At 34.9% G+C, this 26,916-nt stretch overlaps 1 protein-coding gene across 3 annotated transcripts in view; it reads right to left on the reverse strand.

The window, feature by feature from the left end:
- Faf1 (Fas associated factor 1) overlaps window positions 1-26,916 on the reverse strand; it is a 303,421-nt gene that overhangs the window by 158,944 nt on the left and 117,561 nt on the right. For all 3 annotated transcript variants that reach the window (XM_085686415.2, XM_087904746.1, XM_085686413.2), the window contains exon 8: window positions 3,434-3,520. In XM_085686415.2, the coding sequence (XP_085542541.1) occupies window positions 3,434-3,520 (87 nt within the window). The remainder of the gene's footprint in view (window positions 1-3,433; window positions 3,521-26,916) is intronic.

Here is a 26,916-nt window from a genome sequence, read left to right on the forward strand (position 1 = left end):
AAGGAAGTTCACTTTTAGTGACCTCTGTAATCCATCTTCTAGCCTGGCAGTGAGAAGCAAGCATTCAGGTGCTCACCACTGAATGCTAAGCTCTCCTAACTATTAAGTTATGGCTACTGTCCTGGAAAGAAATTAATTCTATTTCTGTTGGTAACACATTTCAGACTGTTTACACAGCTGACATTTCTCAGCTGTCCCCAATTCATGCCCTAAGCTGTGAGGACTAGCTTGTTTTGTAGCAGATGCCTCCACTTAAGTGTTTTCTGTAAGTATAAAAACAACACCTGCAACAAAATAACTTGCAAAGCACTAGCATTACATGTTTTCAAGGTCCCAATGAAACAAATTTACTAACATTTGGCTAGCCTCTCTCCAAATCCATAGCTACGACTTTTTTGGCCTCAACTCAAGCACTGGAGCTAGTAGATCTGCAGTGGCACTAGTTAAAAGCCACCGCCTGGCCCTAAACATCTTTGTTGTGTCAAATCATGCAGTTCAAGGCACATCCAGCCAATGTGGCAACATTTGCTCTGGGGAAGTGTGGGCAGGCACCACTTCACAGGTCTTGGGAAAAGGTGCAAATATGAATAATAAGGCGACAGGATGAAGCTTACTGGGGATTCCCTCTCCTGCTTGCCGTGACTCATACGGCACCAGGTAGTGTTACAGTTTTGGACACAGTCAGCTTAGTCTGCTTCTTATAGCTTCCTCTAGCAATGGAATCACACTGGAACTCTCTGCTAAAAGTAAAATCTTACACAAATATCAAAACATGGGTCTCATAAAATACTGTATCAAACTAAGTCAATAAATTAGGACACAAAATGTATAAAGTACTTTAGTGCAGAGGAATAGGTCCTATTTTGCTTACTTTTCCTGTTACTTTTAAGTTTGTACATTATCAGCCTATTTTCCGGTTTCTGCAACTGTTGTGTCAAAACCATTTTTACCTAAACTTAGAGCTTATAGATCTACTCATAAGTCCCTGCAGTCTTACATTTTAAGAAATTTCCCCATCATCTTCTGTCTTTATTGTCACTTTAGTCAGTTACTCCTGACTTTAAATTACAGTAAACTACATTAATATCAACCATGTATATCACTCAGATTCAATACTACCCAATAGATGGATAATCTGGATCACTTCTACTCTTAATCATTTCGGGTCCCACAGGTAATTTTGTAGCAAACTGCAGATACGCTTTCATATGCTCTATCAGTCAATCCTTGTCTATCATATTGAGCTATCGTTGATGTCTTTCCTGTCTACTGTAAGACACTCAGTTTAAATATGTTATCATTAGTCTTCATAAAAATGGTGGAAAGTGGCCAAGCTTTAGAGAATTCTAGTGATGTGCTTGGATCTTAAATTATGTACTTTTACTAATGGTATTTATGTCTTATAATGAGTTTTAAACAACACTAAGAACATTTCTTTTGTGTGTGTGTGTGTCTTCTTAGATCCTTAAAAAAAAATCAAATGAGAAACTGCAAAGCAAGCAAACAAAATTTACCAAAAAACCAACAACTACAGTTTTTTTGGCAGTAGCCAGTGTTCAACAATTCTAGTATTATACTATTATAAAAGTGATAGCAAAGAGTCCTACTGTTTTCTAAATTTTTTTAAAATTTTTGAAACCCAAGCATTTTTCAAAGGCACACAGTTTATAACTAGACTTAAATAGCATCTTCATCAATAAACTATTTTAGAATTATTTTGTCTTCCAAAAGTATTTTTTTTTAAAAAAAAATGTTAGGTAGCATTGACAGAATAGAAATTTTCCAGACATGTGTAGTATTTATTAGAAAAATATGAAAAGCTAATTCAATTCTTAGCTACAACCATGAGTTTAGTATTATACAGTGTTTGCAAAGGCCTTGATTCTCTTTAGCATTGTTTATCTTTAAAAATTAGATTTAACTTAGAATTCCTGAAACATTCTTCTGTTTGCATTTTTAAATTCTTATGGGCTGGTGAGATTGCTTAGTGGTCATGAGCACTTCCTGTTCTTCCAGAGGACTGGAGTTCAATTCCTAGCACCCACACTGGGTAGTTCCAGAGGATATGACATCCTCCTCCACTACCAATAGACACATATAAATAAAATAAAAATAAAAAGTGACTGATTCTAATGACATATTGCTATACCAAGAAGAGGTCATGCATCATGCAGACCTCATCAGACAAGCTACTACTTGGAGTAGATGGTAATTAGCATCAAGACCCACAGATTGACAATGAGCAGAGCTTGAGATACTTTGGAGCACTCAGCTCTAAAGAGAATGTCTGTATCACACCCTACCTTGAAGATTCAGGAATCTATGCAAAAGAGGAAACAGAATTATTGCATGAGCCAGAAGTGGTGGACAACCTCAAAGGAAACAGTCATACAAGAGGGCTGATGTGCATACAAACTCATGGACTTTGAATACTACCTGGTGAACAAATCTAAGTCAAACAAAATCCTAGTATAGAGAAGGAAAAATGGGCAAAAACTCATACCCATAGCTAAGTTATTTGAAATCGATAGCTGGTAGGAGAGGAAAAAAATCAGTTTTCTCCAACGGAGTAAAAATGAATCTATCAACCACACTACATTATGGGCCTTATATTCAGGAAGAGTTAGCCAACACGAATCAGACTTCAATATATTGCACGAAATTCTCTAAAGATAAATAAAAAGTTATGGACAAACAAAACCAACCCCAAAACAAGACAGTTATCTGTTTAGAACAGTTAAGTTAGTACGAACAAAACTTCAAGTCAGTAGACTTCTTGTGATGAAAAGATTTCTTCTTTAGGAAAAGAGTTAATTATTGAAAATTGGATGAGACGGAAAAGGTTTTCAAACTTATAATAGAAAGTATTTAAAAAATGATATCACTGTCAGATAACACACTAATTTTTAAAATTTTTATGGTAATAAATGTATTTACTTATTATATTATTTAAAGATATGTGCTATTTATGACAAGTGTAAAAAAGAGAAATTCTTTTGAATTTAATAATCTTAAAAGCTACAGGCCCCTCACATATACACACGTGTATACATGAATATGTATATAAATATGTATGTATGTGTAAGTGTATATGCATTTGTTGATTCTGAAATATCTATAATATAGGAAATTTTTCTCCACCTTGAACATCTTATTAATAATAACCACATATATTCTCATCAAAGAAAAATTATGTCAAATCAAGCAATACTATATTCTTGACACTGATACATATCATTACCAAAATGTTACTGTGCTTAGCCTATGACATTTGTTCTATAAATCTGTTCAAATTATTACAATTTTTCAAAATTTTTGACATGATGTGATGTAAATAAAAAGTTCTTTCAGTGGAAAACTCAAGAGCATTAGATTCTGTTTCTAACAGCCAACTATACTGAAAAGGGAGGCTATAAACTAGGCTGAAACTTACTGAGTCATCAGTGGCAGAAGCTGGCCAGCCCTCCCATAGCTGATGTCGAACAGGTATACTCGTAAGGTCATACACATTTCTCTTTACCTAGAAAAAGAAAGCAACAGAATTACAACAGGATTTTGACATTATTTTAATCATGGTAGCTTTAATTAATTTAACATAAAACGTGTTTCATATTTTCTTTTAGCTTCAAAACAATAATTTAGACTACAAGTCAGAAAAATTTTACAAAAGGCTAAAAATACAATAAAAGTCAGAGCAGAATTTCAATGAAGGCTAGGTGAAGTAGCATTTCAAGAAAATAACTTTCTTTTGTTATTTTTTTTTTCGGTGTATGCACAGTGTGTAGATGGTTATGTGAATGTGAGGAAGGGTACACTCAGAAGCCAGAGGCATGGGAGTCCCTGAGCTGGAGTTACAAGAAATAAGCTAGGGTCTCTGCAAGGGCAGTGCACACTCTCAAGCTGAGTTCTCATCACTGCTGACTTTAGGTAATGGTGCACTGAAACCTGACTACATCTATAAATGTTGTAAGTAATTTAAAGTGAAAACTTTATGATTCAACTGAAAGTACACTTCAAGTTCTCATTAATAAGAAGAAAGTGAATTTTGGTTAAAATGGAGTAAGGGACTGAAGTTACTTTGTTTTAGTTTGAAAGGCACAGAACAATATAAAGCAGGTTAGATGATTTCTTTGACATCACCCCAAATTAAAAACTAAGCTGAGGTTTCCATTAATATCATATTTTAGCCTCTCCTAAAGACAAAATAATTGCTACAAAGTGAGTTCCAGGACAGTCATGAAAAAGACTTAGTGAGATTCTTGTCTCAAAACAAGCAAACAAAAAATAAATAATAAAAACAACACTAAAATTTTTGCTTACCAGCAATATTGTACCTTTCACTTTAAAGGGAGAAGAGTCAAGTCATCAAAACACGGGTGTGGGGAGTTCAACCACCTATCTGCTGTCCAGTGACTTAAGAAGGGTCAGATCATGCTGGGGGTGCTGACAATACCTGCAACTCCCGTACTCCATTACAAGGCAGGAGAAACTCCAGCAAGGGACCAGCTTGGACAATTTAGAAGGACTCTTTAAAGCTTAAAAACCCAAAGGATCATATCTTTCTTTAATTTCTTAGCATTTTTCTAAAAACCATACAGGAAGACTATTTCATTCTTCATTTACAATTAAGATAATTAGCTAATTATAATAATGAAGAGATAGTCCATCTGATAGTATACTTTTCGCCCAGGCAGATTTTGAGATGTTGCACATATCTTTTAAGGTTTTAATATGGCTGCTCAACAGGCAGCACTCAAGCATGCTTCCAAAGGGCAGAACTGTAGAAGGCCACGCTGTCTAGCTACAGTATTTTGCTATCATCATCATCATCATCATCATCATCATCATCATCATCATCATCATTATCATCATCATATCTTTATTACACACTAACAGATCTAAGTTATTCTTCCAGTGAAACAGAGATATGCACAAACAAAGGGAAAAAAAGAAACTGAACATGGAACTCAATCTTTTTATCTTTAACATACACCTGTGGGAGAAAAGAAACAGTAATCTGAGATCTGAGGCACTTGGAACACAGTTTGACTACCCCCCCCCCCAAGAAAAAAACCACACACACTCAATTGAAACAGGCGCTTTTTCTCCACAGCTGCCATGCAGCATTTTTCTTACAGCTGCCACATCAAGTTTGGATATTCTGATTAGTTAGTCCTTGCCAATCTGACAACTTGGCCAAAGGCAACTGGACCTGACTTAAGCACTTTCGAAAGCTGAGTCTATTTAGTAGCACTTATGTATTACTGCTCTTGGGGACAAAGGTGCTTCAACAATCCAAAGCATTACATTCATAAAAAAGACAGAAGAGAAAGCAGGATCTTCAGACTTCAAGACAAAATTTCTTTCTTTAAACTTATATTTGGAATGCCTAAATACACCAGAGTTCATCAGCTATTTTCAAACAAAAGCAGAAAAAAACTGTGTATGTGTTGTAAAGGTGAAGAGGTTACCCCATCATTGGAAACTTACACAAACATAATGGGCATAGAAACAAATAAATACGGAGTGAAATTCCTGAATTTCTACCTTAATTCCAAAAACAATGCTATACTATTATGAAATAAACAGTATTTTCATGTTTCCTTACTCATATATAGCTCACTGACTAAGTGACATTCCTTTGCTGTCTAAGCCTGAGAAGCATGTTGTGGCTATGGTGCTGTGCTGGCATAAAGCGCAACGCCAGACTGATGTGCTCAACAAAACTGATCAAAGTTAAATTCATGTTAGCCACTGCACAAGTATTTGGCTTCATTGTCCTTCCAAGAAAGACATCTGTTAAGCTACTTGTCATAGAATAAACTAGTTAATGCAAAGAGAACTTAGCTGCAAGAGTACCATGTAAAGGATATAAGGCTAATGTTTGATTGTTCCAAAGCAAGGCTATATTCAAAAAGTACTCTCAGATTGTGACAAAAAAATCTTATGCTGAACTACAATCATTAAACAGCAATTTAAGTGAAAACAAATTGGCTTTTTAGAATTAAGTTCATGCTGTAAGCATAGGCAGACTTTACCATTACAAAACAAAGTGGTAACAGACACCAAAATCGTGAGTTTAGTTAAAACAAAACAAAACAAAACAAACCACAAATACTCAAAGCAAATGCACCAGAAATTATTTTTAAGTAGGCTTTGAGGAATTTGAATGACAAAACACAACTGTGTATATAATGATGCGGATGAATTTGAAGTTCCTATGAAGAACTATGAAGACACACAGTTCTACTTCGGGAGGGAGACTAAAGAGAAAAGAAGTGGGGAGAAGCAAGGGGGTGGGCAAGAATAAGAGATGGGGATGATAGAGAGAACAGTAAAAGAAAACAAAGGGGAAAGATAAAAATGGCCTGAGGTGAGAAAAGAGGGGAAAGAATGTAACCGAGGGATCCTTGAGTGTCTGAGAAAGGAGAACGAAGATGCTGAGTTGGTACACTGTAGCTGACAACCTCAGCTGATGATACTGTGCCATTTCTGATGCATTTTCATCTTTATAGACTGTTAAGTTCCAGTTAAGTAACAACAAGTGACACTTTACTGGATAACATTTCCCAAGGGAGATTTTTGTCTGACTTATTTTCTTTGATTAGCAGTGGCTCAAAATCAGGCTGAACCTTCAAAATCCTTTCAGTTCTTGCTTTGTGTTAAGCTATATATGGATGAGATTTTTGGCTACTAAGCCATGCAAATGTCTCATCTAGTTCCGAATGAATATAATAAGTATTATGGTTGCCAGTCGAACATTAAAACAAAGTATAGTATATTTGAATTTCAAGTTCTAGACTAACCATAGATTTTTCTGAAATTTGCTTTCTAGATTTCTTTAAGAGAATTTTCCTCCACTACTTCATATGAGTATAGGAACACACACACCAGAAAGACTTGAGAAAGTGCAGGATATGGTTTTGATTTCTTAGTTACTTTCATTGGTGACATGTATTTAAATACTACAATAACTTTTTAAAATGCTAATTTTCTCTACTTCAAAATCGTGATGCCTCAATATTTATGGAGATTATAATATTAAACATAGCACTGGAAGGACAACTTTATAATGGCATGCTCAATATAAGTATTCATAAGAAATCTTTCCCCCAAGTTTTCTTTTAAATTCACTTAAAATTTCAAAGAGCTTTTCTTTGAGTAAAATTTCATTAGAATTTCTTAGAGAAAAATTCCTAGGAAATTTACCCTACTGAATGGTAAACTTTAAAATTTAGACTCAAGTGAAATTAACCTCAAATGAGTTGTTCTTAATTATTCCAACTGAAACTAAAAGGCCTATAAAGTTTAGTAAAGAACACTGTCAGTTATAATAAAGTCACTGCTTGTGAACTAAATACTGATAAAACTGTCAAAACTTTTTTCAGGGAATTTTATTTTTTTATTTTTTGAAAGTAAATTTTATTAAATTATAAAAGTTCCCATTTCCGCCCCTCTTCCCAACACCCTCCCACTCCCCTCACTCCCTCTCCTCCTCCCTCTTCGTCCCTTAGGGCAGTCAGGGTTTCCTGCCCTGTGGGAAGTTCAAGTTCTTCCCCCCTCCCTCCAGGTCCAGGAAGGTGAGTATCCAAACAGACTGGATCCCCAAAATCCAGTATATGCAGAGGAAACAAGTCTCAGTATCATAGTCAATGGCTTTTCAGGAAGACTTCGGGCCAGCCACATTCAGAGAGTCCGGCCAAATTCCGAGAATCTGGTTAGATCACGTCCTCGTTCAGTCCCAGTAAGGGAATTTTAAATGATGCCCCCGTATGTGCTATAGCATAAATAAAATCAAAACTCGAGTTCGAATTCTAACCCCACAGCAACTACTGTGGGCAAAATGGTGGGGCTTTTTTGAGATTTAGTTCCATAGATGAGAATAAAACTTGATCGTTTCTGCTTTTCAATGCTATAAAATCTTAGGAATTCATGAAGATACCAGAAATAATCCTGAGTACAGAAGAAGAAGAACTAAACATATGTAGGACAAGGACGTAATGAGGGCATTTATAACCATTCAGGATCTAGTCTTAATTTTCTAAAATGAAAGAATTAAAGTAGAGTCAATAAATATAACAGACATCAAAGAGAAAAATACAATCTCAGATGAGAAATAAAGATATAAACATTTAAAATCATTTTTCTTGGATAAAGAAAATCAAGTCCTTACTTTCTTATACTTTAATAAAAACCTACTTAATATTTTCCCCTCACAAGATGCATTTAAAAAAAAAGTCCATCAAACAGTTTTTGAAGTAACTATTTCTTCTCATCAGTGAGATAATGTCCTGGACAGAAAACTACTACCTATGTGTTAACAGTTATAAAGATTTTTTGAATTCACTTCACTAAAAAACTTTGAAATTGGGCCCTTTAATTTTTATTTAACACTTAATGTAGGGAAAATATACTTAACTGATAATGTTTAGAACAGTTTTAAATGGGTTCTGGATTTTCTGAATTAAGATACTTGAAAGCAAACATTATCATCTTTACAAAAAGAATCATGAAATGGCAGGCGTCCAGTGTGATTTTTATGCCACCGTTACAAGACCCAGCAGAACCAAAGCTTATCCAAATTTGAAATATATCGAACTATGAGCTGCAATTGCATGGAACAAGAAAGTGTTTGCTGTGGTCTGTTTAAATCAAAACAAGGCAACAACCAGGCTGAGTCCCAGTTTCCTGGCAATCTCTGGTTTTCTGAAAGGCTGTGTAGTTAGGAAACCAATCACTGCTGATTCAGTGCGAATGGGCTTTGAACACATACTACATATCTAATTCCTTTCTTTTTTCTTCTTTTCAACATACTGCACATGCACTGCAGTTGCACATGGATTTGTTTTACTAAGATGCAAGTCTAAAAATCCTTCCTGAACAAAAAAACGTTTGAAACCGGATGGTGCAAGGGGAATGAGAAGGTGGCATCAGTAATCAAATGTTAATTAGCAAGCTTTTCCCCTTCCCCCAGGGCTGGCCTGTGTTAGAGAATTCAAATCAGAAATCAATGCTCCAAGTGTTTAACTATTACTTCTTCTCATTAACCATTAAAAGACCAAGCAATTTTCTCCTCATAAAAACAGTAACTCAAGAATTTCTTTTTCCCAAATACCATCTTTCCAGAAAACAATGAAGAGGCCTATAAAATTCAAGTGCTTTTCAACCAGGCTTGAACAAACTGTATTCTGCACTTTTAAAACATCTTTTGATTCTAAATGAATTCTTCATTTTAACAACTGTACCTTAGTCCTGCTTTTACCATACTTACAAAACGTATTTTGCTTCTTCCTTATAAAGAAACAGGGCAGCAGGCATTTTACGAGATTACTGAGATGGTAATAAAGAGAAACAAGTACAGAATATAGCTTAAACCATATATTTGAAATGGATTTTGGCCATCATGAAAAACTAACGAATATAAGATAAAGCATTTCTACTAGAAACACAATAATTATATTAAAACGTTGGTGAGAATAAAAATACTGTAAAAGCTACAAAACTACATTACATGTAAACCAAACTAACTTAAGTTGTGGATTTAAACAAACCTAAGTTTATATCTTTACTTAAAAGTTAAGTCTACATTTAAAGATAAAAGACTTTTTTTCTTAAGTCTTGGTATACCAAGCTGGCCTAGAACTATATAGAACAGGCTGACTTCAAATACTCTGATCCTCCTGCCCCCATTACCAGGTATATACCACCATAAGAGGCTTATGTGGTGCCATGGAAATAATCCATGGCTTCATGCATGTTATGCAATCACTTTACTGACTGAATTACACCCCTTCTCTCAAAACATAATTCTAAAAGACTTATAAAAATCCAAAATAGATGAGAAAACAGTCTATACAGCACAAATGTTGAAAAGCTAAATATTAAGAATTTAGTGGGTTAAAAGAGATTCTAGCGAAATTGTGAAGCTGAAAATAATTATAGTATAAACAAATGAGATTAATGACTTGTCTATGACACTATTTCTCAAAGCAGTAGTGATATCAACTTGAAGAAATTAGAGATGCATATTCCTGGGCGCTGCGCATCCCAGTGAGCTGAACACTCTGGGGCCTTGCACAGTAGTCAGAACATGCCCTGAAGTTTAAGAATTAGAAATTTTATACACAGGGTCCTCAAGGCAGCCATACCTCTTTAGTTAACTAAGTTCTAAACCCATCAAAGTCTATGCTTAAAGGCCCTATCCTTTTTAAGAATGAATAAATTTCTGGAAATGCCATAAGGTAGGTGGGATTAGATAGCAAACTGCTATCACTGAAATCCCTGAGCCTTATAAATTTACTATCCTTCAATAAATTCTGACATTGTGGAAAGTAACAAGTGTTTCCACCTATTTCTGTCATAGTGAGCTCATGCTAGAAAATGGGTGGGGTATTGCTTATAGTGAATTAAACAGCAGGTACTCAATAAATTCTCTTAAAATTTCCCCCTACATAAAATGAAGTAAATTAATATGTTTGTACAATCAGAAGGAAAATGCCAATTAAGTAAAAGCTAGAAATAGCTGCCATAATATAAGAACATTTTCAAGAGTCTTATGTTAGATGGCATTCATTCTATAAAGTCCCACTGGTTCAATTTATGTTCTAGTCTACTACTGGAAGAGCACGTGTTCAGCATAGGCAAAGCTCGGGGTCAGATCCCCAAGAGAACAGAGGGCAAGACAAGACAAAAGATTGTGCATGAACCGGAAAGTACTTGTAAGTCATAAATGTTTTGATTTTAAATTTCAATTTCAATGGGTAAAACAAGATGTGACAGAAGCAATGCACTGGTTAACTTCAAGGATAGTATACATGCTATCAAATATGTAGCTGCAAGCATATTCACTTTAGCCTTGACCACCAAAAACAAAATCGGTACAACCTAATCCAGAGGATAGCTAAATGAATGAAATATGCAACACTAAAGTGACTGCTGAGAGAGGAGAGCAACTAGTCAGGCAGTTTTAGAGCAAGGAGAACTTGCCCCAAACTAAGAGCGCCTGGCACATGGTGGATGTGCTCTCCCTTAGCCAGTCTCAGACCTACAGAGCCATCCAGCAGCTTTAGGGACCGTTTCTGCCTCTCATCATACGAACTATCTTCTTTCTCACTTACGCTTTCTAGAATAAAATTTCTAAGACTTGGACATCTATCGTCCATATATTTCCCTCTTTGAATTTACAGAAAAAGAAACTGGAGCCACTTACTCAGCAACTACTTCCTGTGGCTGTGAGATTCCAGCACCTTCAATACTAAGTTAAAGCCCGCCCAAAGAAAGAGAAAAGGGCTCCATCGACTTCAGAGACCCCGCTTTTTATTACACTGAAGCAGGGCCCGCAAAGTGTATCCCAAAGGCCAGTAAACCTGTGTTGCTTGTTTCGACAAGCAAATCGCACTAGGGCATCGTCATTCCTATTTGTTTTCTTATGGTTTCTGACTGCTTCTATACTGCCAGGTTAGCAGAGCTGAGTAGATCCAATACGCTATAATATTTTTAAATTTTTAAAATAATACTATCTGACCCTTTTCATGGGAAAAAAAGCTACCTCTTGATGTAGAAGATAATATTGCTAACTTTTTAAGATGCTAAAAAACAATGGGGGCTACAGCCATAAACAGGACATCTATCACCTCCTCCAAAGCTCAGGAAACATTAAGGAATGTGAGAGGGATGGGGTGTAAGAGCCATAGAAGTAGAGCAGAGGTGTGGAAGGCTGACTTCTGGACATAACAGAGATGCAGCACTCTGGAACTCACAGTAGATATAATTCCCTTCAGAATAGCTCAAGACTGGTACTAACAACACACACTGTCACGGAAGGGAGAGGAGATAAAAAGGCTTCACCCCTCCCTGGGAAATTTTCTTCTGTGGTGTAGCCAATGGTATAAAATACTTGTCCCTGCAAAAGACCCTAATGAAACTCACTGGTTTAAAAAAATCAATCAAAAACAAGATATGAAAAAAGATGAGGGACTAGCTGGAAAGATAAAAGAGCTTAGTGGAAAAGGGAGAGAGACAAAGGACAAGGGAGGCTAGCAAGGAATGAATATGGTGGAAATACATTATACATATGTATGAAAATGTCATGATCAAACTCATTATTATGTGCAATTAATAAATGCTAATATTTTTTAAAGCTAGGGGCTAAGAATACAGCCAAGTTGTAGAGTGCTTGCCTATTATACACAATGCCCACGTTTAATTCCCAGTACCACAAAAAAAGAAAAAAATTAAAAAATGTTCTTGTTGCTTACTTAAATATATACATATATGTATGCACATATCCATACTCCATTATTCATTGAAAACCATAAATATACACAACAAATAATTTTATCCTTTCTATGTCATGAGATTATGACTCATTTCATATATTGCATAATTTTATCTTTTTCATCTTTAATGAGGAGTTTTTAAAATGTTTTTATTCAAAGTAAAGAAAATTGTACCAGAACAACCTGAGTTTTATTTCAGTTGTCTGTTAATTACTGGATGTTTCTTAGTATAGGAGTGGGGCAGGAAACTGACCAAGTATTAACAGCAAGAAGTCCTAGTTTATATTAACATATCATGCCCACAATAACCTTTACTTGTATTATTTTTTGGATCTGTCCTTTATTGTTTTGATTTTTCCTATGATTCTCTTATTTTGTAATTTTCTATCAAAATAATTTACACACTAGATTTGGTGATACAATGTCATACATTCTCCATATTCTTGAGTATATATCATACAATACCATTCAAAATTATCCAACTTCAATAAATTTTCTCTACAATGTTGTAAAACAGGTCCAGAGGCCAGAGCACTTCATATCCTCTCTTTTTTTATTACTATCTTTATTTTACAAATACAGAAACTGAGCTCACATAAAATAATTGATTCAAGCTTCCTTCACTTACTAGTTGTGAATACAGAGTCTAATGTAGCCCTATAAAACTCTAGGGTAGAGATTCTTTCATAATCACATAGATTTCTTAACCTGCATTTTGTCTGTAAAATAAAAGGTTGTGGTAAGTTATTTTAAAATTCTTTCTACCTGACACTTTTATAACTGTAAATAAGGAAATTCTTTCTTACCTTCTTCAAGAGAGAGGATCTCACTACCTAATCCAGACTGGCCTGGTTGCCCGTGCTTAGCCTAACTTTGAGAGTACTGGGATTACTGTCATATACTACCACATAGACACATTTATGACTTTTCTATAGGACCATTCACACATATGCTAAACAGTGGTCATGAAGTAGTAACAAGTGAAAGTGATCAACTACAGGCAGTCTCTATCACAAAAGCAAGAAAACTTTTACACATCTGTCATACTGAACAAGCAATAAAGTAAAGTGGCCGATTCTCAACTCTTGTACTATTAAGTGCTGTTTAGAAAGAAAAACTGCCAGAGAAAATAGCAACTAGCTATTATTACATAACTAACAGCTTCTTCCAAAAGGTCACAGACACCTGAGAAAGAAAAAGACTGACAATCATCATCATAATCATCGTCCAAATAATTAAACCAAAGCAGAAGAAAAGAATATTAAGATAATACTAAGTAAGCTTTATCGTATGACTATCAGCAAACACTCCTCTTATCATCACCGAACAATGAATGCCTTCTGAGTCTCCCTCAAAGGTTTCAACTGAAGTAAAAGAATATGATGAGATTCACACTATGGCACTGCTACTTGTACCTAGCCAATATACAGTAGACCAATACTTCCTTACCTTGTTATTCCAGTTTGTGCTCGCGTGCGCTCGCTCGCGCTCTCGCTCGCTCTCTCTCTCTCTCTCTCTCTCTCTCTCTCTCTCTCTCTCTCTCCCCCCCCCCCATCTCTCTGTCTGTTCCTTTCCACTCCCCACCATGGACACTCTTGCCAACTCTTTTTCTATGCCTTTATTTGACTAAGTGAAATCTTAGAAATTCTGAGAAATTCAAAGAAACGGCTATGTTATATTTGCAACCTCTGTGAGTTCTAAAATGAAATTGTATGTATAAGGAAGAGGATATTGGCAATGCTTTTAAACTACTCGGCACATCTTAATTTTTTTTAAAAAAACTGAATTTCTTTTTTATTTCAGGTGAGTTAAAGCATATGCTTATGCTATGGATAGATACAAACAGATTAGGTTACATGTTTAAATATCCTACATTTAGTTAATACCTAAGTTATGATGATAAAGCAGACTTTAAACATTCTTAACTAAAGAAGACAGTTGAATAAGTACTTCAAAAACTTAAATGTTGATTATGTTTTTGGCAAATAACAATTTTTGTAATGTGGGAAAAACAACAACACCCCCCTCCCAAAGAAAACCCTATAACTCCTTTCTTACTCTGGCAGCATCACACTGCAGCTCAGACATGATGTTTATGTTTGCTTTTCTGCATTCTACTGCCCATCCTAGCCTTTGCTTTTTCTGGGACATGAAAAAAAAGTGGTGGGAACCATCAGCAATAGAACTTCAGTCTATAATCAGGTCCCTAATAATTTTATCTTTTCTTTTTAACTAAAAAATGCAAATAACAAAGACAACAAAGGGACTTAGTGTTGAGGTCTGCCATGAATACTAAAGTGGCCTGGGGGTGTGGTTCATCAAGTGAAAATACACCATTCAAGTCACCCACATCAAGAAGAAAGTTTGGGAACAACTAGGCCAGTGTTTGCATTTGGAGCTCTGGAGTCAGGAGAGTTGCTTTTCCCTTGACTCTGCTTAGCTTGGGCACCAGAGAGAACCTATTTAATCTCTCCTTTAGGAAATGTAAACCAAATTTTTCCAAAAATAAAAAAATAAAAAGAGTCCGCACAATATTTAATAGTGCATTTGATCAGACTTTAATATTCTAACTTGTCAATTTTCATGATCAAATTTCACCATTATTCTAAGAGAGATGTAGGTGAAAGAGTAAAGAGATCATCTTCAGAAAAGTAGCTGCATTGGCCAAGAGCAAAGTTACAAAAGGATAAGGACAAAATTACACACCGAGTTAACTTTGATTGAATGAAACAGAGTTGGAAGCTGGCTCCAAACGCCAAGTGAATGGACACTATAAATGAAAGCTTAATACACGTCAAACTTCAAGGAATGAGGCTGCCAAAGCTCAGAAGCTCCAGTTAACTGGCTTTTAATTAAGGCAGTTAAAAATCCTAACCTGAGGGTTTCACTGTTAAGGCTAGATCTAAAATGTAGATATAATTTATTTAGAAAGAAAATACTAGGAACACTTTAGCATTATCACTTGATGTATTATTAAGATGGGAAAAAATTAACGACATGATTCATTAAATAAGTACACATTCTAAACAAACTGTCTGGTCTCCTGTTTAAAAAAAATTACTCCTATTTATTCATTAACAAAGCTATTCCTTAGCTCATCCCTGCCATAACCTGCTCTATTCAAAAACCATATGGGAAAGGACATAAAAAACCGCCACAAACCATGGACTTCTGGTATTAGTGCTACACACAGCAAACCCCTATTCATTATTCTACCTCCCTTGTTTAATCTATCATTAAGATTCAGTGACCCTACACTAAATTTAAAGCAGATCCTTCCTTCCTCCCATGCCTAAATTCACATACTTTTCTAGTTGGGGATGCCCTCAAGTATTAACAACTCTACGGGGTTTCTCTAATCTCAGCTCTGAACTATGTCATGCTATAGAACCAAGAAATTGGTGTTTTACATCTCTAAGTATGGGAGCTCCATAAAAAATGACCATATAATTTACTTAATAAGATAAAGGAAGAAAATCACAACTTATTATTTTTTCACTGTATATGACAGAAGAGGCACATGGAGACATTGTCAAGCAGTCTTATAAGTACGGCATTACTTCAACCATATCCAGAGTTTTAAATAATGGTGAAACTTTCAGGGGTTGACCATCTTGGTAAGTGATAAAGGAAAAAGAAAGGAAGAAATGTTGACCTAAATACATACTTGGTAAATACATATGGAAAATGAGATTTTAAGAAAAGTTAGTATTTTAAGGATAAAACCCATTTAAAGTATAAACAAAAACCTCTAATGACAACGAGCTAGCACAATGGGTAGAGTTATATATATGATTGTATACTAAAACTAAGAGAACGTTCTGTGGTGACATAAGTCCTTTTAATTGTGGCTACTGAGCACTTGAAATGTGATTGAGGGATAGAATTTTTAATTTTTCAAACTTTTTAATTAATTTAAACTTAAATTGCTACTGATGGCAAGTAGCTTTCCTACATATTAAAATGATGTAACAAAGTAGATCATCTAAGGAAACATAAAATTATATCTGGAAGAGACTGACACGCATTACCTCATTCTTATTTCTTTATAGTCTTTCATGTATCTTTAAAAGTATAAACCATATAGCTGAATTATTTTCATAGTGACACCTTTATTGTTCTAATAATGTTAATTTAAGGTATCTAAGAACTATCAATGGGAAGTATTTAGCACTCCAAAATTGAAGAGAAATTTGAAAATGAAAATAACTTTTGAGTAACAATGAGCTATACTATGGTCATTAAATAGTCAAGAAGACAAAAGTTTCTTTTCAGTGTGACTTAGGTAACTACCACATTATTTAGCCTAGAAACTAAGTATTCATCATTTCTTCACTCAAAAAAATGGCTACCTGAAAATGACTATAGAGTAATTTAGATACTACTACAATAAATAAAATGTGTATTTCTGGCAGGATTTTTATTTTACAGAGTTATAATCAAAATATTATTGTAGGACAGGAAAGAGCGCAAAATCCTTAATATATGCATGTACTAGGCTTAGAAGATACAGAAGGTGTAAGGGATACTATAGTCACCACCAGCCTCAAATTCAAGCCCTGCCCTGTTCAGGAAATACTTAATGAACACCTCTTACCTAAGTGTCTTCAATATAGCAAAGAAAATGCAAGGGTGTTTGAGGAGCAAATCTCTTATAGTCCATTAAGGAACTTAATGTAGTTGCTTTATATAATATGTAAATAGTTGCTTACAATATGCATACACAGGACATAGTATTTTTTTAAATAAATAGGTAAATTTTTAAAAGAAGAAAATGGAGAAAAGTATAGAAGGGACAACAAGCAATACTTAAAAATTAGTATCAAACTTCTGCTTTTGCAGGAAAGATCCATATCAGATAGCTACCAACTGCCTACAATTCCAGTTCCAAAGGACCCCACACCTCTGGTTGTGAGGAGCACCTGCACTCAGGTGCATACTCCCAACTCCAGTTCCAAAGGACCCCACACCTCTGGTCTTGAGAAGCACCTGCTCTCATGTGTACACTCCCATAAACATAGACATAATTCAAAAACAAACAAATCTTTCAGAAAAAATCTGCCTCTTTACATAAAGTAGATCACTTTATTAATCTTTAAAAAAGCACATAAATTAGAGGAGTTACTATGTATTAGTAAATTAATTTGTATTTATTAGGAATAATAAATACATACAGATACTACTAACAAGTGCAAAGAGAATTTCCCTCTTGGACTTACAAACTGAACACTCAGTTCCAGCTTTATCAAGCACATTCACTTGAGTGTTAATAATTCATGTGCATTCATTCAGTTGTCCAGCCAGACAACAAACGTGTATTGCATATCTAATGTAAAGAAGGGATTAATCTATAATAGTGACTAAGATACTACTCAGTGTCTCTGCCTTCATGGAGCTTATACTCATTCTGTAAGTGTATGTTATTAAGGAAGGACAAGTGGGAGTGGGTGGAGCAAAGTAGAGAGGTAATAGGTTCCTTCTAGTTGTTTTCTATGTAAGATGGGTTGAGATCTTGATAAAATGTACAAAGTAGGCAGAGAAAACATGAAATACAAAGGATCTGTCAAGTGCTCTACATACATTTATATATTATCTGATAATTAAGATCAATGTAGCCTTTATTCTTTCTTTACAAAATAAACTGAGGACACACACAAATGGCAAGTTAAGTAGCAGAATTAGGAGTTAAAAGTCAATCTATGGGACACCGAGGCATTTTCTATTTTATGGTATCACAACACCTCCCTGAAAACTAAAACCAGAAAATTAATTTTTTTTTCTGTAATCATCTTCTCATCCCTCAGACCCAACCTAACCACATTCCCTACAAAAGAAATGTTATTCATCCTGTTCTCTTCCTTGGCAAACTCTCCCTTCACAGATTTGGGGCATGCTTTAGTTCAATGAGACTAAATAATCATAAATTCCAAATTACTGTCATGTACAAATTAATAAAGTTTACTCTAGTGATAGCTAACTCAAAGGGATATTTCAGAGATTCTGATCAAAGATATTTTGTCTTCAAACAGAGTTGGGTGTTGTTTGTATGATTTTCCTCAAGTGAATAGATATTGTCATGCATTCCAAAATAAATGCAAAGTCCATTTGATCATGTTATATTTTTGTCATGTTTCACCGCATTATGCCAGTACTGAGTAAATTCAATTATGTCCATCCTTGCAAAGTGTGGCAGCCTGGCAATCATATCCAATGAAAGCTACGTGACTCTGAGCCCTGGTCTTTGACACCTCAACATTACAACTCATTCTTTATGCTGTAGACTGTCAAAGAAAAGATGATGGGAACAGATGTTACTATTGCCAAGGTACAGAAAGCTTGACCTCTGAGCTTGTGCATTTCAGGGTGAAACACCTGTGTTTTTTCTATACTTCTGTATTGGTATGGTTCTTTCCTTCATCTATAGAACATTCATCAAGCATTTCCTAGGTTCGAGATTCTCTTACAGTCACCAGTGTAGCAGTCTCAAATGTGATTGTCTAGAACTACCATAGGCAAATAACAAATACAGAGAAACATGACAGGAAAAAGGCCAGTGTTACTTTAAAGAAACATACTGGTTTGTTAGGGGCTATTATCAATTAATGGACATGTCCTACCCAAGACCACTTGAGGTCAGCCAGCTGCTGCTATAAAAGCTCTGGAACCACGAGAAATTTTGGGTTCTTTCACATAAGCCAAGAGATCTAGTTAGTTGGTTTTATTTTAAAAGTGAAAAATTCTAGCTTTTAAATATTGGCAATAGTTCAAATTTATCTCCAAGCAGTGGCAAACAATAATATTGCAGTGACAGTTTGCAAAGCCCTGTAGGAAAGTCATAAAAACAAATAAAGATGTGATCTCTTGATCTCACAGGAACTCACAGCCCTATAAAAATTACACCCAGAACCAAGCACGTATGCTACAGTGTGACAGTTAGGATGCTAAAGACATCGATAAAGAATTAGGAGGCGCAGAGAAAAGCAACTATAATGACTGCAGCTCCCGTTTATTGAGTGCCAGGGCATCGATCCAGGTACTTTGCACATTTCATGCTCACATCAATCTTGGAGGGATAAAAACCAACCTGGCTTATTGTGTGACAACCCTAACTTGAACTTTATTCTCTCCAGCCTCAACAATCTGTTTCCCCGAACACATCACAATACCACCCTAACACTCCAAATAAGTGCTAGTTGTCTAAAGTTCAGTCATAGAAATATTTGAAAATGAAAATAATTCCTTTTTATTCAGCTTATTTCATAAAAATATTTCATACAACCAATACATATTAAAATTTATTAACTACTTTCTAGTTTATCAGGCATTTAAGTAACACTATTTCTAAGTAATCTTCTAAGAGATTTTCCAGATTAAACAACTATGTCCATACCATTTAAAGATGAGGTATCTAAAACATAAAAAGAGCATAAAACTCATCTAAAGCTGAAAAAAATATTATTAAGATAAGTCACCCCATTCAATTTCACTTGTAATTTCAGAAAATTAAGACAATATACCACTCTCTCTATACAACTAAGCAAAACACAAATATATTTCTATGGTCTGCTGTTGGTGAGAATACTGTAGTACATACAAAGAGCCTGCTAACATGAGGCTGCAGGATAAAGAACTAGGCAAACTTTCTATGAGAGACAATTAGGCAGTACCAAAATGATATAAATGTGCCTTTCAAGCTACCATTCCATTTCAAGGTACTTATCTTTTAAATATCCATACAAGCCAGAAAATTTTGTACTTTACTTTTTAAGAGTTACACATTTCTGAGTCATCTACAGTAAAAATGCTATTCTTATATTTGTGGAATAAATTTAAAAAAACACTGTGATAGAAATTCTGTTGTTAAAGTTTTTTGTTATCAAAATGTATATGACAATGTCCTTATTTCTGTTGATAATAAATTTAGAACAATGTGCACTGTGAAACAAATTCAAACAAATATGTAAACTAAAAGAGAAAACACCAACTTACATTTTTGTAGTTTAAGACTATTTAATAAAGCTGTTATCCATTCAAAACTACAATTGACTTCAAGCCTTTCATTGCTCAGTTCTGACAGCATAACTTCTTTTAATCCCCCTTCCTTTTAATCTAGAAACTACCCCAGAATACAAAACCTAAAACTACATCAGGAATTTCACTAGTCTTTTTTAAGTCCAAAGAGTGTCAGCCTCATAAACAAGTATATAGGGACTAGGTAACAAAGTAATTTTATTCTAAGAGAGCCAGAAGGGACCAGATTATATCAAGCACATTTTAAGGAACAAGCTCAATACGTCAATGGTCAGCATATATTAAGGGAAAATTCACTAACTAGAGTTCTATAGAGAATCCCTTTCTTCTACAGCCTATGCGCTTCATAAAACCCACAATTTTTATGAGCAAACCACCTGGAAAAGGGCAAGAACTGAACAATCTATAAAGCAAAATTAGTTAAGATTTATGAAATACATTTTTCTATACCAGATCCTTTATATTAACATTATGACAATCAATACACAGTATTTGGCCACTACATGAGAAAACAGTTCTGATTATTTATAAGGTGTGGATATTAGATTCATATGATCAACCATGTTCACTGCTTTACTGATTTAACTATTCATCCATTCCCACACACTTTCTTACACTAACACATACCCTAGTAACCCATTTAAAGAGATGGCAATTTCCCCACACATTATAGAAGATAAAAGCAGCCCCTACAGATTTGTGCAAACGATGTTCCTACTTTTCCACTTGGGTATTTAACGAACAATGCAAAGATAATATAACCCAAATGAAACTATCGCCATACTTAGTTTTCTTTCATTTCATAAAAAGAATGATACCACTTGCTCAATTACTTAAATTAAAAATCTATAAATCATCGTCATCCCCCCTTGTGTTTGTCATCTACCTATTTTCATCCATAATAAGACCGTTATCATCTCCCAGTTGGAATATAACAACACTGTCCCAGTGATCTCTGTCACTCACTTTTGCCTCCTGCAATCTATATACAACAGCATTTAAAACACACACACACACACACACACACACACACACACACACACAACAGGATAGTGTGATTTCCCGACTCAAAATTTATGAAGACATTCTACTACACTTCGAAAGATCTGACTCACCCCATCTTTCAAAATTAATAACATCATTATCCTCTCTCACCACCAGTTATTTGTTTAAAGATAAATTCATGACCAAAGCTGATTCAGTTAATTTTCCGGTAATAGAAGATGCAAATTTTAAAAGGCACTACTAATATTACAGACTAGCAGAAGATGGACACTATTCCTACTGTATGAGCTGCTACTGCATCTCACTAACAAGAAAACTAGCTCAGAAGAAATTAGATAATCAAACAGCTTATGCTGCTTAGCACTAAACTATCATGTGTCAACCACTTTGTAACAGATAGACCCCAAAAATGTCTTCCCTCAGTCACATAGGTAAAGCTAATCTCAGACCATGTTATCTACCACTAGATTGTTGTTACAGACTGCTTTAGATTTAAAGTACCCTTCCAAAGGCTCATGTATGAAAGGCCTTGTACTTGACAGTCGGGTCCAGAAGGACTGAATCATGAGGGTTCTACCTTCACCAATTGATTAATCCTGTGATGAAATCAAATTTAAATAGATTTCTGGAAGGTACTGGAACTGTGGGCAGTAAGGCCTATTTTGAAGAATCCATCCAAGAAAGTGTCTTGGGAGGATTGCCTGCCCTGGCCCCAGTTTCTGCTTCCCAGGCTCCACAAGGTGAGCAGTTTTGACCTGCAACGTCTTCCCCATCATGGTGTTCTGCTTCCCATAACCTTGTTTAGGAGATAATGAACTGGAACCTCTGAAACCATGGTCCAACATCCACCTTTCCTTCTTTTCAGTTATTTTCTAAGGCCATTTTCATGATGAAAAGTCAAAGAGAGACACTTAATAACTCATCTTTAACATGTTTACAACCTCAGATAAAATTTCTACATGCAAATCATCTATTTGCTGTAAGCTACTAACCAGGTGTTTAGCACATAGCAGGAAGACCTTCAGTACTGAATATTTCCGTTATACAGTCAGGCTCTTGCGGTAAAAGCATAAAGGAAAAAGAAAGTCATCTGTTTCTCTGGATGGAACAGCCTTTGAGAAAAGTCTTAAGAACTTTTTAGATACGAACATGGAGGAAAAAAGCGGCTGAAACAGAAGAAGCACATACAATACTCAGATACAAAGAGAACAATCATGGTTGTTTTAAGATGAAGGAGGCCAGAACAAGGGTCCAAGCAGGGCTGAAGATCTTTTCTTGAATCCACACGAACTGTCCTTCCTGAACTTGCCCTTTTCTTCCCCTCCTTTTTCCTTCCTCCCTATTTTCTTCATCTTCCTTTCTCTAATTCAAGTCTGCACTAAAAGATTTTCTTAATAAATTGAGAGTGCTTTATTTTTCAAGTACTGTGTGGAGTTTTAATTGCACTAATATAATTACTTATAAAATATTATTCTGAGCTACGTCACTACATCAAAGATGAAAAACTGAGGTAAGGGGAGCTGAATAACTTATTCAAGATCAGTTAGCAGGTTACAGAGAGAGTATAAAGTGCTAGATCAAAAGAAAGAGTGAGTTTACTCAAGAGGTTCTTAAAGTCAGTATCATTTTATTGCAGCTATTCAAGCAGGTGCTTGAAGCATGATTAATAAAAACTCAGAGAGATAAATTGGGGTTCAAGCTGAAGATCAGAAATGTAAAACAGTCAGCCACTGGCTCTTAACCTAAACATCATTCCAAAAATGGTGATCCTGCCTCCAGGAATCTTGGAATGAAACTGTGTCTGAGAGCTGTTTCCTCCCGTTTTATAATCCTCTCTAGGGCTAGGATTAAAGGCCTGTGCCACTGGGATTAAAAGCATGCACTACCTGTTTTCTATGGCAACTAGTGTGGCTGCTGGAATTAAAGGTGTGTGTTACCACTGCCTGGTCGGTAAGGCTGATCAGTGCGGGTGTTTTACTCTCTGATCTTCAGGAGAGTTTTATTTATTAAAATGCAAATGAAATGCCATATGGGTGCTAAGGATGTGCCAAAGAATGAGACAGTCTTGTTCATATGTAAACATATAATTTGTGATCCTTTCTCTATGACAGATATAAACTATGTTTAATGAAAAAAGCTAACAGGGAATAGAAACCTACTTAGACTGGGACAGACAGTGATAAAGGAAGAAATCTGAAGACTGGAGGAGTCAGTCATATAAATTCCCCAGGTAGAAAGAGCAGCCAGAATAAAGACGATGAGACACAGAGACCTGAACATCTAGATAAAGGAGCCAATGTAATATCTAATAGTGGTTAAGTAAGGGGGGAAATCCAAATAAATCCAACAACAAAATATGCCAGAAAGAGACCAGATCATGTAAAATCATTAGCTCATATGAAAAATCTCTGTAAAGAATGTTAAAGAATTTGAGTTTTGTTTCGGTTGAGATAGTACACTGGCTTTAAAAGTGGGTAAACACATTTTGTTTTCTAACAGTGTTAAGGATTAAACTTGAGGCCTTGCACCTGCTAGGCAAGTACTCGATTATTCAGCTACATTTCCAGCCTAACATGTTTTAAGAATATTACTCAGATTGCTATGTGAAGACGAGACTGGGTTAGAAATGTAAGATCCAAATTACGGAAGACCCAGTAATGGGAGACTGCTGGAGTTCAGCAGTATGAAAAGTGAAAAGCAGTGAAAAGTGGGTGTGAAAATGAAGAATGAACTTAAATTAGGTGATGTACAGGTTTTTTATAATGTACAGGTTTAACATCTTACCTAGAAAGCTAGATTTTAAAGTGAATAAATTCTGGCTTTTACACTCTTTCTGCCTCCTCTTCCACAATTATAAGGGGTTGCAGGGAGCAAAGGGAAGAGAAAAAGAAACGATTTAAGTACAGTGAAAGACATAAAAGGCAGAACTCATTGTATCTCTGGTCCTGACACACACCATTTGGTAGTACACAAGTTCAGAGTAAAGTAATTAAGTTTTTTTTTTTACGGTCTCACTCTTTCTCAGTGTAGGCAAAGTATGGATTCTAAAGTCAGACTGTCTGAATACAAGAACTGGCAGAACTATTTCCAAATTGTACAAATGTTTCCTCAGTGGTGAGCCACAGAGATTAAATATTTGCTTACAAAAATAAGAACATTAGGGTTTCTAAATTCAAATTGGAGAAATTCATGTTTATAATTCAGAATTAAAGCCACGGGTGAGTAAACTGGATTTTAAGTACTGGATCATATCTGTATTAAGGCCACAGTTGAAGACTGTGATTCTAAGTACTGGGTCACAATTTGCTCTTGAAAATAAAGTAGCCATGAATTCTCTCTACAAATTCAAGTACCTGAAATGCATTCACAACTTCATTACCATCCCAATATTGCAGCTTTAATCTACTATCATTAAGGATTCATTATTTATATAACATTAAATATTTTAGAAAATTATTAAAGAAAACAATTTTTAATAAATTCTTTTATTTTTATTGTATTTCATTTCAAAACTACTCAAATACTTATATGACTTATTATAAAAGCATAACACGGTGTAGCTAAAATGTAAGCACACAATGACAAATGTAAAATGAGAAAATTAACAATTACAATATATTTGTATGTATCTGCAATGTCACCAAAATTAAGAATGCAAATGCTAAAGTAACACACCTGTGCATTTACTTTGGTAGAATATGAACCTCAGATCCGAACAGTTAATACAATTAATAACGCCACCAAAAATGCCTGTCACTATATCCCATTGATGATAAACAACCACACAGAAGGAAACTTCTAGAGCTTGGACTGTATATCTCTGTATCCAGATAAGTAACAGCTTGCCTTAAGGGGATAGGGAATCTAGGGATATAAAAAAATGACTTTTACATTATACACAGCAAGTTTTTGAGACATTAACTTTTCCCCATGATTCTGAATAAGGGAAATAAAATAGTAATATAACATTTTCCAGATTAAAAAAAAAATAGCTCTGATTGAACATAACAGACTGATAAAAGGGGTTTCTAATGTTTTGAACAACTGATGTTAGAGAGCCATTGACAGTTTTATCACAAAATAGGCTTTAACATTTTGTTCTCTATCATGCATTACTTAGAGAAAGTATAGTTAGTAAAATGCTTCCAGGCAAAACTAATAGTTTTCTATCATATTACTCAGAAAACAGGAAAATCTATTAGAGTCTAAGAACTTTAACACCAAAAGTAAGATGTGGTATAATCTAATCCAAACAACTACTCAATGCAGTAGATCAGAATCCTGAAAGTTTCAACTTATTTCCAAAAAAATCAGATCAGCATAAAAGTATCTCAGGTGGAACTTTTCCTTAGTTAGAACATTTTAACACAGCATTTAAGTGAAATCCACTGCTGTGTGGTAAATAGAAAATAATTATATATGGTAACAGGACACTGCGTATTCAGGTGCAAGTTGATTATACATTATGCAGAACAAAGCACTATGCTTAGAATAAAATTTATTTATTAAAAACGCATTAAAACAATTATAACATCTTGAAATTTGTGGACAAATGGATCTAGAAAACATCATATTAAGTGAGGTAACCCAGATCCAGAAAGACAAATATAATATACACTCACTCTTAAGTAGATTTTAGAAATAAAGCAAAGAAAAAACAGCCTACAATTCACAATCCAAGAAAACCTAGACAACAAAGAGGACTCTAAGAGAAACATACATGGATCTAAATATAAGGAGAAAAAAACAAGATCTCCTGAGTAAATTACGAGCATGGGGATCATGGTAGAGGGTAGAAGGGGAGGAAGAGAGAGGAGAGAAGAAAAATATACAGCCTAATAAAAAAAATAATTTTTAAAAAAGCCTGAAAAGGATATCCCATTCTTGGTTTTAAGGGTCCCTACCCCCAGGTATTATGAGGAAAATTTCATGTAGCTCAGGCTGGCCTCAAACTTGACATATAGAAAAAAAAAGTCTTTAAATTCTTGATCCCAAAGATCCCAAGTTATGAGACTATAGCCATGTGCCACTATGCCTGTCTGCATGATTCTTTAGTGCCAATTGTTATAATGATATTGGCTGTTAAAAAAGCAAAAACTTCCTGTCCTAATTAATTACAAATTTTAAATATTTATTATTCTCTGTAAATGATTCAATGGTAGCCTCATACACATTCTAAATAAATTTCAGTACATTTAAATTTTTAACCCAACCAGAAATCATCTATTTTATTTGATCAGTTAACTGTTTAACTTTTCCATAGAACAGTCAAATATTTATTAAAATATAATCACTTGGTCACAATTTTTGAATTAAATAACTTTAGTAATTTTGTTAGATCAAATTCCCTGTGACATGTTTCAGAGTAGAATCCAGTAGCTGATTACAAAAGATACATCTTGAAAACAAAAATGCACTTGCACCAAATTAGAATTGTCTGGATGTTGTTGTTCTTTCAATAAAGCCAAGGGAAAGGAATGTCTAATATTTTCTGTCTTAATCATTCCAGAAAAATATTTAATCTAATGACCAAAATAAAAATTATGTTGCTCGTTGATTAGCTTATTTAACTCCCTGCTTATGAAAGTAGATTATACATTGA

Source organism: Myodes glareolus, chromosome 3 (assembly GCF_982192425.1).
Source record: "Myodes glareolus chromosome 3, mMyoGla1.1, whole genome shotgun sequence".
Classification (NCBI taxonomy): domain Eukaryota; kingdom Metazoa; phylum Chordata; class Mammalia; order Rodentia; family Cricetidae; genus Myodes; species Myodes glareolus.